Raw genomic sequence first — 18161 nt, forward strand, 5'->3', positions numbered from 1 at the left:
ACTGGCATAAAGCAGCTGAGAAACAACCTCCTTCCCATCCTGTGCAGCCAGTGTGGATGATCTACAAGCACAGAGAGCCAAGTTGTAGGCTCTTTGGAGTTGTCATAGGGGAATTTTTTTTTTCTTAAAATGGAGCCTGTACCTATATTGCTGTCTTAAAGGATTCTGTCATGCTGCCTGAACAGCCTTCTTGAATAGAGTCTCTCTTTATCGTCAGGTGTCAGCTGCACTGAGTTGGGAGAAAAATTGGAAGAATCTGTCTACTTGAAAAAGTAAAACAGAACCATCCCTCTGTCTGAACCTAGAGGCAGAAAAAAGAGTAAACACATTCACATAGCTCCATAAACCAGTCAGTACAAAACACAGGAAAGCTGGCTGTTTAAAGAGGAGAAGGAGGAAGGGAATGCTACAAGACTGACTGTCTTGAAGATTTAAAACATGAGGGAAAACTAGAGATGTCCAAGCCTGATGGAGCAGTGGATTCCCATGAAAGAGAAATTAAATGTCTGGGCCTCTCCTACACTTATAATGCAAATTGTGCTACTCCTCTGTAAGTGCAGATACTACCAGATAGCAGAAAAGGGCTGGTCCTGCAGGCATGAGAGGAGCAAAACTTGGGGAATTCATGTGGGAATGCACAGTCCCCATCTCTGTGACACACAGATGATGCGGAAACAGGATGAGGTTGAAGAAAAGCAGTAGATTCACTGCTACCTGAGACTCACCAGCCACCCGTGACTCTGTCTCCATGGAAGTAGTTTCTGATAAAAGTACAAAACCACAGTACGAAGTTGTAAGATTTTTCTTAAAGATTTTGGGGATAAAACATTTGTAAATTAGTTCGTGGTTAATACTTAACATTTAAATATTTTGTATAATGTTTTTCTTGTAAAGTATGATGCTAATCAGTTTTTTGTATTGGATACAATGCATTATATTTGTTCTTCTGTAAATGCTCTAGCAATGTTTTCTTTTTAAAATAGAGATATGTTAATCTAACTTTCTTTTCCCAGGCCAGTAACATCTTCTGTGGCGCTTTCCTGTAGAAATCTTTACTTAATGTTCTGTATCAACTTTATGGATTTTTATTGTCCAAAGCAAACTGGAACAATGTTTTCAGAGATTTCAGTTACGCATTTGAGTCACCAAGTATTCTACTGCCATGCACAGTTACTGCTTTTGTCTGTATCATAGGTCTGGCCTAATTTTTTTCCCTTCTTTTCTTTTAATTTTAGCTGGAAGAAAAATAGCAGTCAGGAAAACCAGACACATGATAGAAGGGAAGGCATAACTGGGAGCTTTAGTGTTCATTCATGAAATTGTCAAATGAGAAAGAGGAAGAGATGGCATAGCAGCACATACAACTTAGCTAGAAAGGAAAATAATCGCATTTCTTCTCTCTGCAGCATGTATGAGTTGAATGCTAATGCTGTCGTCTTTAAATCCTGCCAGTATAAATGCTGCTTTTCATCTTTGCAGAGAGACTGGCGACAGCATGCAAAGCAATATCAGTGCCCATCCTTTTAACAAAAGAGCACTATGTTGGCAGGCACACCTCTTATTCCTGTCGTGTTAGTCCTAGCCAGCAGCTTTCAAATATCAGTATTACAACTTAGTAGTTTCATGTAGGTGTAAAAGCTGGTCTCATTACAATTTCTTTTAATAAAACAGCTTAAACTGATGATGAAGACCAACTGGATAGTATACTGTAAAAATTGAGAAGGGAGGATGAAAAATATAAAACTTGTCCTCTCCTTAGCTCACAGCCTGTCATCTTTGTGGTGAAAAGGGGAGAGAGAAAGCAAGAGAGACAGACAGACTTCAGTTGAGCTCATATCAGCTAAACCTGTTCATTTTCCCATTTGGAATAATGTCATCCTTTAGCTCCAGGCATCTCCTTTTCTCTAATAGCAAAAAGAATACCACAGGAGGTCTCAACAAATGACATACTGGTCCATTGGTACAGCTGGTACATGGGATTGGGCTGCAGGAGAGGCGACTTCTGCTGCATAAATTGAGACAGAGTTGATCAGCAACGAAATAAGCAGCAAGAAACAGCAGGGCCTCATGTTAGGTGCAAGAAATCCGATAGGTCTGTTAAACCTACTGCATAAGGAAGACCTTATGCATACTGCAGCGCAGGAGTTTGGGGTCCCAAGTGTTATTCGGTAGAAAGAAGTTCTACTTGAATTTAATCTTACTTTTCCTTCAAAGATAATTCAGAGATACACTTAACCAAAAATTATTTTGATTGTAAAGTTAAGGAAATACCTAAGCATCCATAAATTTGTTAATACTAATTATAGTCCTTTGTGCATATACATTGTGAATGCATACAGATACACATACAAAATACATATATGTGTAACTTACTGCAGTATATGAGCAACTCAATTCCTGGTAGTGTTTTTATTGTTTTTCATGCTTTCAGAAGGATACCGCTTGGATCCAAGTTTTAAATATGGAAAACTGAGACTAAAGGATTATGTTTACAGGGAATTTACAGTAGGGTTTGAATTCACCGTTTACTAGCTACTCTACCTTGTTTTTCCATGTAGATAGCTTTGTATGAGGGTCATCTGACTGAAACTTAGACATCTATATTTCATTGTTAGCGTCTAAGTGGCTACCCTCATCACCATGTATGTTAAACAAAAAGAACAGGATCTCATTCTGCAAGAGGTGGCTAAAATATAAGGAATGGTTCACCCAAAGAGGTCTTTTATCTTCAATGACAATGAAGAGACCAGCTTAGAAAACCTGAGATGCCAAAATTAGTTGAAATGAGACCCTCCCCTTAATGCATGTGCACTGCCTAGTTGGGAAGGAAAAGCAGAGTAAGTAATGCACTGTAAAGTGATACCCTGTGACTCAGTAATGTGCCATTATAGGCAATCCCTAATGGCCTGTACGAGCAAGACTGAGTTCAAAACTAGCACACTGGGTTTTTTTAATCTTTTGAATGATAAACTTTCCAATCTACATGTGAATTTACATAAAATTGTGTTAAGTTAGATACAATTTATTTGTATAAGAAAATGCATGTATCTGAAAACATCATAAACTGAAGTGGTTTTATGTCTTGTCCTATAAAACATCTTCCCATCTGAAGGATATTAGAGAAACAATTCTGGAGATTACGTGCAGATGGTTTACAGAGGTCGTTTTATTCATCATCTTAAAAGAGAATAGGAAGATTAACTCAAGAATTTATGAAATGTTGTATTCAGTTGCAATACAAATAGGGGTATTTGCGGTAGTAATGTAATAGCCCACTAAAATTTGGTTAAGAAGGAAGTGAGGGAGGTAATGCACTACTTGGGCAAGGAAAAACCCAAAGCAACTGTCCTTCATCATGAGCGGTAGCTGCTAATATAGTTATGGCAACTTGCTGCTCCCAAACAGTATGCTTGTTTCTATTCAGAACAGGCTTAAAAGAGCAAGCAAATTCCTGGCATAATGAATACTGGTTATGTAACACATAAGCAGTTCTTCACAAATTTCTCATTCACGTTTGCATCTATCATGGAACCCATCTGCATAACGTCTTACCCTGCATAAAATCTACAAGTATTTTCCATTTTGAATTATGTGAAACCAGTTTTCAAATATGAACGTAAATGACTGCTTCCTTCATTTTAAATAATCAGTAACGTTTTGTGATATGCTAGGACCAGGACAGTTTAGCTGCAAGAATTAATGTGAAAATATGTTAATTTTTTTAACGTTTATTCTATGACTATATAAACCATTACATAATTCCTTTTTATTTCAAAGCTTAGATAGAGCTATTCATAACTTTGGAACCTCAGTTGGCAATTGTTGTATGTTGTGCAGAGCAGCAAGTGGTCATAACTCTTTTTGACACTGATACTGCTGCTGGAAGGAACTGCAGGCTAGCTTCATTCATTTGCCCATAAATTATTCAAACCAGCTTTGGGTTTGTACCACGGGTAGAACAGACTTCCAAGATGAGTAAATTTTCTACTTCCACTCCTGATGATCATTTCCTGTCTCCAAAACCAAAGAATCATTCATTTGACATTAACAGCAGATAGCAAAATACTGCCCAAATACAAAGTGCTAGGATTTTTGCAACTTTTGCTGGTTGGTGCAAAAGCCCAAATTGTAATAAAAAATTAACCATGCTGAGTAAGAACATTCAAATACTTTAAATACTCCCCCCCCCTTTTTTTTTTTCCCTTTCTTTTTCCTCCCCACGAAAAGTTACTGTCCATGGCAGAACTGTGGAGAAGCTCTTTTCTGGAGCTATTCTCAGAGTAGTTAGTTACTTCAAAGCAAGTTGTCATCTGCCTTTGACACACAAGCAAGGAAGACACTTTCACAATAACATCTGAAGCTTCATTTGTAATGTCTGTGATACAACTTTAACTTAGGATTCGGGGAATGGGTATTCTTCTATATCCAACAGTCAGGAAATGTTGGCATTTTTTGATGCATTTAAGGATGCAAAAATTACAGAGATCCTGTTCATAAGCCAAGGCCCCTGCCTACTTCTCCCATAAACTAAGGTCTACAAGCCTGCATCCTGCTGTGGGGTTGGGCAGACTGTGGTACAGGGCCTCAGCCTCTCGTCCAGTCCTCTGCCTCCTGACAGCTGCCCTTTTGTCATTCAGTTGTATTGAATGCTGCCTGCTGGACCCCAAAACCCCTTGACTGAGCTGCATTGAAAGAAGCAGCTATTCTTTCCAGTGAAGCTTCCTTTCTTTTTTTACTATAAAAGATATCTGATGTCACTTTGGCCAGTCTCCTTATGCCCAGCCCAAGAAAATCATTCTTAGGCTCTTCAGCAAGTGACCAGATCATGACTTCTGGTTTTAATAGTGCCTACTCAAAAGGTAGATGATACAGGCTCCTCTGAGCTAACTCCTGCCTGTGCTTTGACTTAGAAGCCACCTTGTTTGTCCTTCTGTCTAGTCAACTCTTCTCTGAGCCTGATTGGAAGATGGGCAGTGACTGTGTCGGAAGACAATTCTGATTTTTTTTTTTTGTCATACCTGAGCCGGTCAAATTTTCCACCTGGCATGAGATACAGCATAAAATGAGTTTTTCTTAAGTATCTTATAGAAAGGAGGTTATCTTAAAGGAAGAGTTATCTAAATAGAACTGGTAGATATGGTTGCTTTTCTCCATGTTTCATTTTTGATAGCTCTTACTAACTGTGAATTGTAACTTTCCCCAATAAAAGAGTCACCATTTAGGACTACAAGTGTCCTCTGATTATTGTAAGCTACACTGCAGTATGCATGACACATTGTTATTTGCAAAACATTCAAGTAGCCTAGTAGCAAATTCTGTTTCATGAAGGAAAATAGTACAACAAGGTTTGAGGACAGGACTATATTTCACTGCACATCTGTCTTGTGCCAGTAGCTAGGTTTCAGTTTATGCTCAATACAGCCTGATTCCATCAATAAAACCTGATTAGACCTAGATTTCGTTCTTTATTTGTAAAGACTGAAATAATATAAGTATATAAAAAAAAAAAAGAAAAAAGGTTTCCCAATGAAAATATTCCTTCTAAAATTTTTTTCAGTTGAATGTTATTGAAAATCCTAAAAGATTGTCTGTTTTAAATATTGTCTCCTAATCCAGATGCTGCTTTCATAGAAACCCATTGTGGCTGCTTCTTTTTTGAACTCACCGTGATTAGAATGAAATCCTGTTTATACTCTGTTCATGGAAAATATTTTTCTTAAATAATATGAAGCTCATTTTCCTTTTCCCCCCCACTCTCTAGATATGACCCAGACATTTTGTTAGGCTATGAAGTCCAGATGCATTCCTGGGGTTATCTCTTACAGAGGGCTGCTGCACTAAATGTTGATTTATGCCAGATGATTTCTCGTGTGCCAGGTAAGTTATTGTATAGGGTTTCAGTTCAGTTCCAATAGAAACAAGTTGAAATCTATGAATAAATTTAAAAAATAAATGCAGAATATTTCTTCAGATGGACCTCATTCTTCATTATTGCTGTTATGTTATAGGTATAATCACACACAAAAAAAATAAATTTGAAATACCAATGAGATCGTGGTTTTCAGTGTTTTCTGAATTTTTAAATTCCTAGTGTATTCCACTTTTGGGTGTGTCCTGTATCCATGAACCTAGACTCATTTTCAGTTGTCTTGTGCATTAAGTTTTCAGTTCTTGGAGGTGCTTCTGCTATTAAACCTTCTCTTGCTTCTCCTCAGCTTCAGTCATATGTATATGTCATTCAGGGTACCTACCGTAATCATTATTCGTGGTTTCTCTGACTGGGATATGAGGACATAAAGATGCTCCTGAGCAGCACTCATCTTGGTCAGCAGCTCTGTAATAAAATCCTGACTGTCAATAGCCATTCCTGTACTGTGGGCAAATTTTGTTGGCCCAAGTGCTGATGATTTCCTCCAACATTCAGAAAAAGATCTGTTTGGGTTTTTTCATTGAAAACCTTGGGAAAGTTATCCAGAAGAGTGGTAAGCCTAGTGTCTATCCTTAGCCAATCAACAGAAGCTATCATTCTGAAGAATGCACTTAGTGAACAGCTAAATAAATGTGTTGCACCTGAGAAGAGTCAAGATGACTTTGTAAAATTAAAAACTGTCTCAAAAATTTGTTGTAGTTATTTGCAGTCATCAAGATGTGGATGAGGGAGATACGATTTTAAAAATTAAAACAGTTGAAAAAGCGGCTTTTGTTAGGGCTCTTGCCAAAGATCTGTACAGAAACTAAATAGCCATGAAATAAGAAGTGCTTTCCTGTGATTGTCCTATTAAAAACTTGATCCTGTTACTCTGTAATGGTCGAAAGAGCAAATGAAATGTTAGGAATTATGGAGCAGGAAAAATATGAAACAAGGAATGTAAATGTCAAAATCTGTAGTGTTCTTGCACCTCAAATACTGTGGTTCTAACCTATTCATAATTTTTCCCCCATCAAAATGGATATAGGAGAACTGGTAAACATGAGAAGGGTAATCCAAATGTGTCTAGTAATTTAGTAAGTTAGGATTCCAGAAGAGACAAAACTGGGTAAGGAAGGTAAAAGCCTATGAAATCTTGAGAGATATAAAGGGAAATATGGATTGGTTGTTCATGGTCTTTTCCAATGCAAGAACAAGAAATCATCAAATAAAGCTAGCAAATGGCAGCTACAGAACAGGAGTTGATTTTTCACCCCTAGGTTGTTGAACTGTTGAGTTCCTTGCCACAAGATAGTACAAATGCTTAAAGTGTATGTTGCTTTAAGAGGAGATAAATTCTTGGAAGAAAAATCCATTAGAAACTATTATATATGTGAAAATAATGTCTGGCCCAGGAAGCTGCAAATGGTTAGAAGCTGGGGGAGTTCTAGAGAGATTATCAATAGCTTCTTCCCCTGTTCTTGAAGCATGTGCTTTTAGGTACTTGATAGAACATGATACTGGGCTAGTTGCATCATTGGTCTTACCCAGCATAGCAATAGCATCTTTTATGTTGGCATCCTGTGTGCCTGGCCAGAAGAACATGATGTTTTAGGAGAGCTATGTTCACACGCTCCTTCCTTGAGGTTTGAATATTTGTGCATTCTTTTGATGCCTTCAAAATCTTTTGATGCTCTTGATACCTGTGACCTGTTCAGAAAAGGTCTGAGTTATAGAGACCTCCCAGGGACAAGAAAACATAAGAAGAAATTTGCATCTTCAGTTGAAAGTTGTTGGCAACTGGACCTTGGTGAATTTTTAAATACTTAATATATGAAAACAGGAACACATGACAGTTTAAATATGAATTGGCCATCAAAGGTCACAAGTTTCCTTCTTCAGCACAAAGGTCTCAAATTTTTTCTTCAGGAATAATAACTGATTGCATGAACCTTGTTATTAAATTCCCCTGATGTCTCAAATTGAGATGATACACTGGTTGCAATAATAATGCCTCTGGGTACAGTCTCCAGAGGTATTGAAGGACGTTCAGAAAAACTTTTGACCCCTTACACTGCAAGATTTACAATGTCTTTGATAAGAGGAACGGTAAGCATTGCAGTCAAAGATTTCTTAAACCTCCAAAGATCACAAAGGTTTACTGCTCTACTATAGAAGTATGGCTGAACAAGCTCTTCAGTTTGAGACAGGTAACTAATGTGTCTCTGCTTTTGTTCTCAAAGGCTGAGTCACAGCTCTTGTCTTGCAGGACAGCTATGTCTGCACTGTAGTTGATGCAGAATCAACAGTTACATCAGCAAAGCTCTTGATAGTACCCGTCTTCATGACATAAGCTGTTGTTCAAGTTACTGGAATTGGGATGCACATGAAGAGTTCCTCAAAGAAGAAAGGTTACTTCTCTGGGAACTGTATGGTTCTTGATGGTGATGTCCCTATGTATTTCACAGTCGGGCTTCCTTCCCTACAACTATGAAGTCCCACACAACATGACTTCATTTCTAGTGAAGGAAACCAGGGTTGTAGCCCTTAGCATCTTTGGACATAAAGTTCCAGTGGGCATGCAGGACATAGGCATCATCTCCACAGCACTGGTATTCATAGCACAGATGTTCTTGTGCCAGGTGGTAGATGCACACCCAGAAGTGGAATACATAACACTTAAAATGTTTCTAAGAACTGGTGTTACTGTAAGGTAAGTAATTATTTTTTGACTGAACTGCAGGAGAAAGATAAGAAAATGTTCACACTGATGAGCTCCTCCCAAAAACGTCATGCCATAAGTGTGGGCTTGCATGCATGACCATAAACGTACAAGTGTTGTATTCTCTGTTGCTTTGTGGCCTCCTTGTCCGTGGTTTTGACCCCATCTATGTTCCTCTTGCTTTTCCAACCCCTATGCTTCATATTTCCCTCCCTTCTTCACATGCTGTATTTTCAGAACAGGAAGTGCTCCTTCAAGCAGTATGCTCCTCTTTCCTCCTATTGAAATAAAGATGGAAGGTACTTTTCCTTCCCTTTCCTGTGATTTCAACTTAACAAAAAGAAAGCTGGACTTCTCTCTGGTTTTGCTTTATTGGCTGAGTCTGGTGCTGCCTCTGCCATTTACAAGTGAACTATTCATAAGTCATTAGGACACACCACAAGAGAAGTGAGTACTGTGCCTGTGCGTAGTGGCATTTTTTGTGTGTGCACTGTGGCCTCCTGTTTCCTCCTTTGCATCACAGCTCAAAGTTAGGGAGTGGGTAACAGAGGATGAGGAGACTTCTTTTTATTTCATCTCACACACTTGAAAGCTAGGAAGAATGTCCACTTCTGCTTCTTAACAACTTTGTTTCCGAAGAGGCTCATGTGGTTCTGGTATATTCCCCACACCAGTTACAGAGCACTGCAGGTTTTTGTAATTTTGCAATGCTCATCGCACACGGAGTCTCTCATTCATCACGTCTCTTTTGTGACCGCAGTATACTTTGTTGCCTGTCTTTACCAGCAAGACATGAAGCGAACTTAAGAAACGTAGGGAATCTCCTAAACAAGTCAAAACAGAGCTAGGATGACACTGTGGAAAACAGAACTTACTGATAGTTTCTGCTTCCAATAAAAAAAAGGGGGGGGGGGGGGAGTTAGGGGAATGTCCTAGGGGAATCTCACTTTCACAGGAGATCCAGCACGTGGAAATGAAGAAAAGTAGAAGAAAAAATGTTGCTGCCTGTGGGGCTTTTTTCCCATCCAGACAGTTTCAAGAAATATATACCAAAAAGACTGTCTTTCGTGTTGTATTTCAAAGCATGAAAAAAACCAAGGATGGCAAAAGAGGATATCTTTCCTGTACTGTAGTCACCACTGTCTTACAGAAAGATTCAGAGTGCTACTTCTGCCTCTGCATTTGTTCCTTCCTATTTCCTTCTCTTCCCATTTGTGCTGTCCAGAACTCACGTCTACCTGCTCCCACTGCAGTGGGTTTGCTTTTGCTGTATGAAAGGCCCTGAGTTTTCTTCTCCCATGACCTGGTTCCGACTGTGTAAGATCATTACAAGTAAAGCCTTGAGTTATAAACTCTTTAGGGCAGGAATCACTTCTTTTTTTTTTTTATTTTTTTATTTTTGTGCACTAATGTGCATGCAGCTAGCTCTCAAGTAACATTCAGTATTGCTTAACCAATATATTTGCTATGGAGAATATATTGCCATGGACACCATTTCAATGAAACCAAAATAAGAGTTATCTTCAGAGGGATGTGCAAGAGCAGAAAAACCTGGGGTGTTTTATTTAGAGATTGTGTGGAAGACTGGTAAATAAACAATCTTGTGCAATCAGTAACAGTCTTTATGCATTCTTATTTTTCTAGAGAGCTGAAGTTGGAAGAGGGATAGCTTGAACTGGTTTTGACTGTCCTATAACTTGTCTAAATACATTCTCTTTTAATGTCTTTAGATGAAAAGAAAGAGAACAGATTTGCGGCTGAGCTGGATGAATATGGGTCAGATACAATGAGTGAAATACATATTGTTGGGCGAATTATCTTAAATGTTTGGAGAATGATGAGAAATGAGGTAAAATTTTTAAAAGGTTAATGTATTTGACTTAGTGATTTTTTTTAATTATTGTAGACTTTGTTGAAAATTTCATGTAACTTATGTAACTTCTTGTTCTTTGTACGCCTTTTCAAATAGAGCAGTGTGCCACTTTGTGAGAGTGGATTTTGCATATCACTAAAATGTAAAATACTGAAGCCCTTATCTTTCAGTAATGTTTCTTAATTATATTCCTTTTCACTTCTTTATGGGTTTTGAGAGCAACTTACCTGTTTTAGCAATTTGTCTAGTATGGTTCTTTTACTAAATTAAATACTTGAACTTATTTTACGCTGTCAGACTTACTCATTGTTTTGCTGTTTATGACCTTACATTTAATACTCAAATGGTTCAGTCTTTACAAATCTTGTTCTGACCAAATTCAGACCTGATCTTTGTGATCTACTTAATTCCTCATATTCTTTTCAATTGATGACGGATATACTTTCCTGACTTCTAAATAGTTAGGAACTTCTAAGTAGAAATGTTTACCTTTTTAACAAAGAATACTAATAAAAAGTTAATAAATTTACTCATTACAGTTTTTAAGAAGTAGAGATTTCTTTGACTATGAAAGACATCAAGCATCTTAATACATCCTCTGTGTTTTTCTAGGTGAATCTAATGAATTACACTTTTGAAAATGTGGGCTTTCATGTTCTTCATCAACGTTTTCCTTTATTTACTTTCCGAGTTCTGTCTGATTGGTTTGATAATAAGGCAGATGTCTACAGGTAATGATCTATTAATTCATTCTGTTCTTTTTAAGGCCAGTTTCTTAACATTGAAAGGTATAAGCTAAAGTCAGCATAGGAAGAAATAATCAATTTAGCTCAGGTACTAGAACAGTCTGTATGCAGCAGCATGAGCTTATTTACTCTGCTGTTCTGCTATGTTCTGTTGTGTAGTTATATCCTCAATATTTTGTCTTTGTGTATTTTTCTGTTTAAAGTACACAAAAACAAAACAAATTTTCAGTTACAGGTTCAACATATCTGAATAGATGTACTATTTTGAAGTTCTGTAAGGTCTTTATTTTGTATATACTATTCATCAGAAGGACTTCTAATGAACTGTCAGGTTTCCGTTTTACTTCACAGTGCATGTTAACCTAGCTAGGCTTAAAAATAGTACAAAACAGAGTGCAAAATGTTAGGACAGTAAGTATAGCTGCTTAAAAATACCTTTATATGACACATCACACTGGGCTTCAGCGATGAATTGGAGTGATTTGGTATCGTGTGATATGAACAATTCATAAAACTGAGTACTGATCTGAATGTCATTCGTGACATACATATAATTTCTGTAAAAGTTAAATACTTTTCAACTAGGTGGAAACTTGGTTTAGTGCTGAAATTATGAAGTTATGTTTAACTGAGGTAGGTATTCTTAATACAGAAGGATGTTTCCACAAAAGTCCACTCAGTTAAAAAACCCATGTAAACAGAGGAAGAAAAACTCAAGTTTCTGTTTCAGTAATCCCGTAGGGCAGTAAGGAAAACAGGATATGGTACGTCATTGAGATATGCCTTGGTAGTAGTTTGCTGTAACACATTCTGTGTATATCTTTAGAATACGTAAGTGTATGTTTATGTGTGACACCTTTTTGAAAGAGCTGCATGAAAATGTCCTAGAGGAAATTTTATTTGCTGGTTTGTAACAAGCTATCATAAAAATACGTTTTTCTTAGTAGAAAAAGCAGCACTCTCCTGATTGTTTATAACAAGGCGTTCACTTTCGCAGATGGAAAATGGTTGATCATTATGTTAGCCGGGTCCGTGGGAATCTCCAGTTGTTAGACAAACTGGATTTGATTGACAGAACAAGTGAAATGGCAAGACTTTTTGGCATTCAGTTCTTACATGTATTAACAAGAGGCTCCCAGGTAAGATTTCATTTTCCTTACACTTCACAAAAGCAAAGTAGTCTTTACAAAATGTTTTAGTTCTTCAGTATCTTTTCAGTCAGTATATATATTTTCATAGGGTCACAGAAGACTGTTTTGCATAACATGAAATTGAAATGTAAAGAAAGGCAATCCAAAAGCAGTAATAATGGATTGAATGGTTAGTCTCAGAGATTAAAAATAGCTGTTAAAAATAGAGTGCCCCAAATGTAATCACACCAGTGAGTCTCTTCTACTGACTTTGAGAGCACTAAGTTTTCCCTTTGACTTGGTATTTTTCACACTTAGATGAGTCTGAAAATGAATGCTTTTTAAAACATTATGAAATATAATTAAACACATTTTAGAAAGATGAGGTGATTTTCTTCCAGGGCAGACAAAGTCACATCGAATATGTTTTAAGTGACATTGCCTGTGAAGCAGACCTCTGGGTGAGATTTGATGATCAGACAAGAAGGGCTCTGGCTTTATTAAGTACATGTTTCATGCAAGATGTGTGTGGTTCTGTTATTTTGATACTAGCATTAGAGGGAGAGGGAGCAGCACAAAGTGAGATTTACACTACTCTTTCTTTGAGATCCCAGCAGTCTCCAGTAATACCAAAGGCTTTCCTTGCCCAGGTTCTGAGTGACTAGACTAACCAGACTGTTTTCGTGGCTTCACGTGAGCCCTGAACAGCACCTGAAATGAGAGACAACTACTCTCACTTACATGTGTCTGCTCTGCTGTTGTCATCTTCTTTCCTACCATCTTTCTGCTTTCTGTTTTAATAGATGTGTAGCTGAGCTGACCAGGATTGATTATTTTGCCAACTTCTGTGGACAAAAAGACAACTTAAAAACTAATGTCCTAAGCAGACCAGCATTGTCTTAAGCCAGCCAGAAACAGGAGTGTCTGAAGCTGCAGTTCCTTAACAATTCAACCCAATTTAAAAATATTGCCACCTTTTTTCCTTTGACTGCAGTTGCCTGTCTCATCCCTTGACACAGTGCAGGTTCTTGTTGGTCTTGCTATATTTGGGGGGCGGGAGGGCAGCGGCAGTGGTGGCAAAACCGTGGTGGCATTCAGTAGAATCATAGAATGGTTTGGGTTGGAAGGGACCTTAAAAATCATCTGGTTCCAACCCCCCTGCCATGGGCAGAGACACCTTCCACTAGACCAGGTTGCTCAAAGCCCCATCCAGCCTGGCCTTGAACGCGTCCAGGGATGGAGCATCCACAACTTCTTCGGTCACCCTGTTCCAGTGCCTCACCACCCTCATAGTGAAGCATTTCTTCCTTATATCTAATCTAAATCTACCCTCTTTCAGCTTAAAGCCATTACCCCTTGTCCTATCACTGTGCGCCCTTGTAAAAATCCCTCTCCAGCTTTCCTGTAGGCCCCCTTCAGGTGCTGGAAGGCTGCTATAAGGTCTCCCCAGAGCCATCTCTTCTCCAGGCTGAACAACCCCAACTCTCTCCGCCTGTCCTCATAGGAGAGCTGCTCCAGCCCTCTGATTGTCTCCGTGGCCCTCCTCTGGACTCGCACTCCAACAGGTCCATGTTCTTCTTATGCTGGGGGCCCCAGAGCTGAACGCAGTATTCCAGGTGGGGCCTCACGAGAGTGGAGTAGAGGGGGAGAATCACCTCCCTCAACCTGCTGGTCGCCCTTCTTTTGATGCAGCCCAGGATATGGTTGGTTTTCTGGGCTGCAAGCACACATTGCTGGCTCATGTTGAGCTTCTCATCAATCAACACCCCCAAGTCCTTCTCCTCAGGGCTGCTCTCAATCCATTCTCCGCCCAGCCTGTATTTGTGCTTGGGATTGCCCTGACCCATGTGCAGGACCTTGCATTTGGCCTTGTTGAACTTGATGAGGTTCTCACAGGCCCACCTCTCCAACCTGTCAAGGTCCCTCTGGATGACATCCCTTCCCTCCAGCGTGTCGACCGCACCACACAGCTTGGTGTCATCGGAAAACTTGCTGAGGGTGCACTCAATCCCACTGTCCATCTCGCCGACAAAGTTGTTAAACAGGTAGATAGGTATTTGCCAGTTTAGCTCCCTGATCTCGTTTACCATGTCATCAGAAAAGTACCGCTGCTGGAGCAAGGGAAGAGAAATGCACAGTTAGGGACAGGGAGGGTGGGACTGGCATACTGCCAACGTATATATGCTTAAACTGTCGTGATTGCAGCCTGCAAAGACTGTTCTGCCTGTCATTTTCTCAAATGACTGTGAGTGGGAGTGAGGAACAGAAACATGCTGCATTTTCCATCCTGACTGTTCTTTTCTCTTTCCTTCTGTGCACGTATGTTTTGTTTCCATTGAAACTTTCTATATCACAAAAATGGCAGTTGAAACAATTCCCAGTCACCTCAGATAATTTTTTTTCAGTCAGAAGAATCATCACTACCTTTCATGAAGATATTCCTTTTCTCCTTAGCTGAAGAAGATGTTAAAATGTGTCATGTCCCACCTGGGAGAAGGGGGGGGACACACAACACTAAAATTCACAAATCCTCTCGGGGTGGGTTAAGGTGGGCCAACACTCAAGGTCCATACACAAACGCCAACTTTAATGGAAAGCTTCTATGGAAACAAATATTGAGTACGAATATTTGATACCCGCCAGCCCTCTCGCAATTATATCTACCCCAGCTATGGGGCTAAGCTATGCAGCTTTATGGAAAATCAAGGTAGGCCATGCAGTACTTAACTACAATGTAACATCTTTAAGAACTTAATAACCTTAGGAGAAGTGAAAGAAAGAGGGGGAGAGAGAGAAAGAGGCAAGAAGAGGAGAATTACCAGTCCTGGATCCAGCATTGGACCTGCCAATGGGGGTATTCAGTGGAGAGAGCCCCCAAGAGAGAGCGAGAGTCCCTATTTATAGATTTCAGTCTCTAGACCTCTGGAACCTTTTCTCGTCCCAGTTCCAGGAGTGGTAGAGATATGGCAGCTTATGCTGCTGCAAAACTACACTTTCAAACCCCAACCTGTTTGTAAGGCGGCAGGGTCTTGTTAAAGCTGTTGGTTCTGTAAGTTAAAGTTAAAGAAATTATACCTAACTCATGCAGTACAATGAGTGAATACGTAGTGCGTCAGGCAGAGGGCTTTTGAATAGTCATTTAGTTGCTAACAAAGCACAGGATCTTAGGATTATATAGGATTGTTCTTTGATATTTTGGGATTTTCAGTCCTTTGCCAGCCATGTATGTAATTTTCAGCTATTTTGGTTTTTATTGTGAATGGACACAGTGAATACCTGGCTGCTAGTCTTTTAAAACCTTACTAAAGCATTGAATAATACATTAATAAATAGGGCTGGTTTTTTATCATGTTGCTTCTTCCACATATGACATTTTGTGATGTCTTGAACAAGGTGAAAGTTCTTAAACTTTTTGTTATTTTATGCTGCCTGTACTACTTGTGGCATCACCAAGGAGAAAGCATTATACCCAGTGCAAAGCAGCAGACTTTTGAAATGGGCTGACACAAATTCTTCCCTTGGTTTTCTTGCTGCCAAGTACATTCTGGTTACTTCTCATGGTCAAAAGCTTGGAGGCACAATTATCAACTTACACAACTTGCATGTCATTTCTCTGTTTTCCCAAATGTTGAAATAAAATTGCTGTGCAGATTCCTATGGAGAATGGTCATCAACTGCATATTATACTTTGTTTTCTTCAATGTTCTGCAAGTCTTAACAAACATACAGTTTAGCAAATGCTCGTTCACTGACTGTAGCATGGCCATCCGTATGTATTGTGGTAGCCTGTTCAATATTTATTTTTTTAACCTGAGCTGGATGTTTATTTTCCCCATAGATAAAAATTAGAAGTACTTGATTTTCAATGATTAGGGCTAAGTGATGAGGAAACACATGGGAAAGTTCCACTATAGGTCACAGAAAGTACACATTAAAAGTAAGAGTATGGCTATTTATTTTGAAAAGCTAATTGTCTGTACTTTAAATTCAGGAAATGTAAGTGCGTATTTACACAGTTTTAATACACTCATGTTTATTTTGCATTTTTGAAATTGTAATTATATCCAAACTGTTTTGCAGTATCGTGTGGAGTCTATGATGCTGCGTGTTGCAAAGCCAATGAATTATATTGCTGTGACGCCCAGTGTCCAACAGCGAGCTCAGATGAAAGCCCTGCAATGTGTTCCCTTAATAATGGAGCCAGAATCCCGCTTCTACAGCAATGCTGTTCTTGTATTAGATTTCCAGTCGTTATATCCTTCCATTGTGATAGCATACAACTACTGTTTTTCAACCTGCCTGGGACATGTTGAAAACTTAGGAAAGTAAGTTGTTATTCTTTTCTCACAAACTTTGATTCCGTAGAAACTTCAGCATCTTTTTCGAAGGTGCTGAGAACCCTTGCTTGTCATTGGAAACAACAGGCATGTATGAGTAGCACCATTTTCTGTTATGCAATAGAGGTGATAAAGATCTACCATGTGGGTGTGTGCATGTGTGTATACACACACACATACATATACACATCAATATGTATTTTTAATTAAATACAGAATTAGACTCCATTCTGTTAAAAAAAAAACCCAAACACCTCTGTATGTGCATGTGTATGTATGTACACGTGTTCCATTACTGTGGTGATGCTAGTTTTTAATATTGCTTCAGCATAAGTTAAAATGATGTATAAATCCACTACCTATTTTCAAAACTGGACTAGTATTATTCTGCTATATGTTAATAAATTGTTGTTCTCTTTTAACAGTTGTAGTTCACTCTGGTCTTAACTATTCAAAATGATATGATACAATGAGTTATTCTGTGTAGCATCTCTTATTGAGCTTAACAGTAATTTTGTTAATTGAAAAAAAATCTCATTGCTTATTATAATTACCTCTATAAAACAATATTTGGAAGAATGGGAAGATGCATGCAGTGATTGCTAGGTGTCACCATCAGGTTTCCAAGTTTCTGATTTGCAATTCTGAATCTGTAGGAAGAAAATATATGCAATGTTTTACTTGGTAAACATGCATGGTTTCCACAGGGGATTACAGTATGAATACGTGCCTCCACTAACTCAGCATTTGGAAATAATGCATTAATGCAGGACAGAATTGATAAATTACGCATGTGTTGGAATTTAGCCATTTATTACTGCTTTATTCCTAGAGCCTTTTGCATGTAGCTAAGAAATTTTAAATGATAGTATGTTTGTTCATACCTGAGATTATAATTGTGGTTGTATCCTTGCTGGCATTATCAGCATTTTAATGTGAGCTGATGCTTTTGCTTCATTGGGCTGTAAATGAATGAATTGTCTTCATATTTAATTTTTCTCTTTATTAGATACGATGCATTCAAATTTGGCTGTACATCTCTCAGAGTACCTCCTGACTTACTTTACGAGATTAGGCATGATATCACAGTGTCACCCAGTGGAGTAGCTTTTGTCAAGGTAATGATATTTGTGCTCTGTGACAGGCGTTTTCACTTCCTGTCGGCTGACTAGCTTACGATCAAATTGATACTGTAGTTTATATTTTGCTGCATTAAGAGCAGGCAGGCAGAAGAGGGGAGGTTCAGTCTCTCATTTCCCACTGTTTTTTGATATTTGTCAGAGTGCTGAACTTCTGGCAGTTCAGGAAATAAAATGTCATCTCTATGCTTCCCTTTATACTGAAAGCTTATTTCATCTATAATTAAACTGTATTTTACTTGTGCAGTTTGGGGATCAAACAGTAATTATCTGTGCGTAACACTTCATTCTTCTCCTGCCTGTATG

The 18161-nt window shown here is 38.6% G+C and overlaps 1 protein-coding gene across 5 annotated transcripts in view; it reads left to right on the top strand.

The window, feature by feature from the left end:
* The window catches only part of REV3L (REV3 like, DNA directed polymerase zeta catalytic subunit), a 129700-nt gene that overhangs the window by 98209 nt on the left and 13330 nt on the right, over nt 1-18161 (top strand). For all 5 annotated transcript variants that reach the window (XM_087775676.1, XM_087775673.1, XM_087775672.1 and 2 more), the window contains 6 exons: nt 5762-5877; nt 10361-10479; nt 11116-11234; nt 12247-12388; nt 16460-16704; nt 17726-17834. In XM_087775676.1, the coding sequence (XP_087631802.1) occupies nt 5762-5877; nt 10361-10479; nt 11116-11234; nt 12247-12388; nt 16460-16704; nt 17726-17834 (850 nt within the window). The remainder of the gene's footprint in view (nt 1-5761; nt 5878-10360; nt 10480-11115; nt 11235-12246; nt 12389-16459; nt 16705-17725; nt 17835-18161) is intronic.

This window comes from Nipponia nippon, unplaced genomic scaffold, assembly GCF_047370975.1.
Source record: "Nipponia nippon isolate SJK-2023a ecotype South Korea unplaced genomic scaffold, ASM4737097v1 scaffold_4, whole genome shotgun sequence".
Classification (NCBI taxonomy): domain Eukaryota; kingdom Metazoa; phylum Chordata; class Aves; order Pelecaniformes; family Threskiornithidae; genus Nipponia; species Nipponia nippon.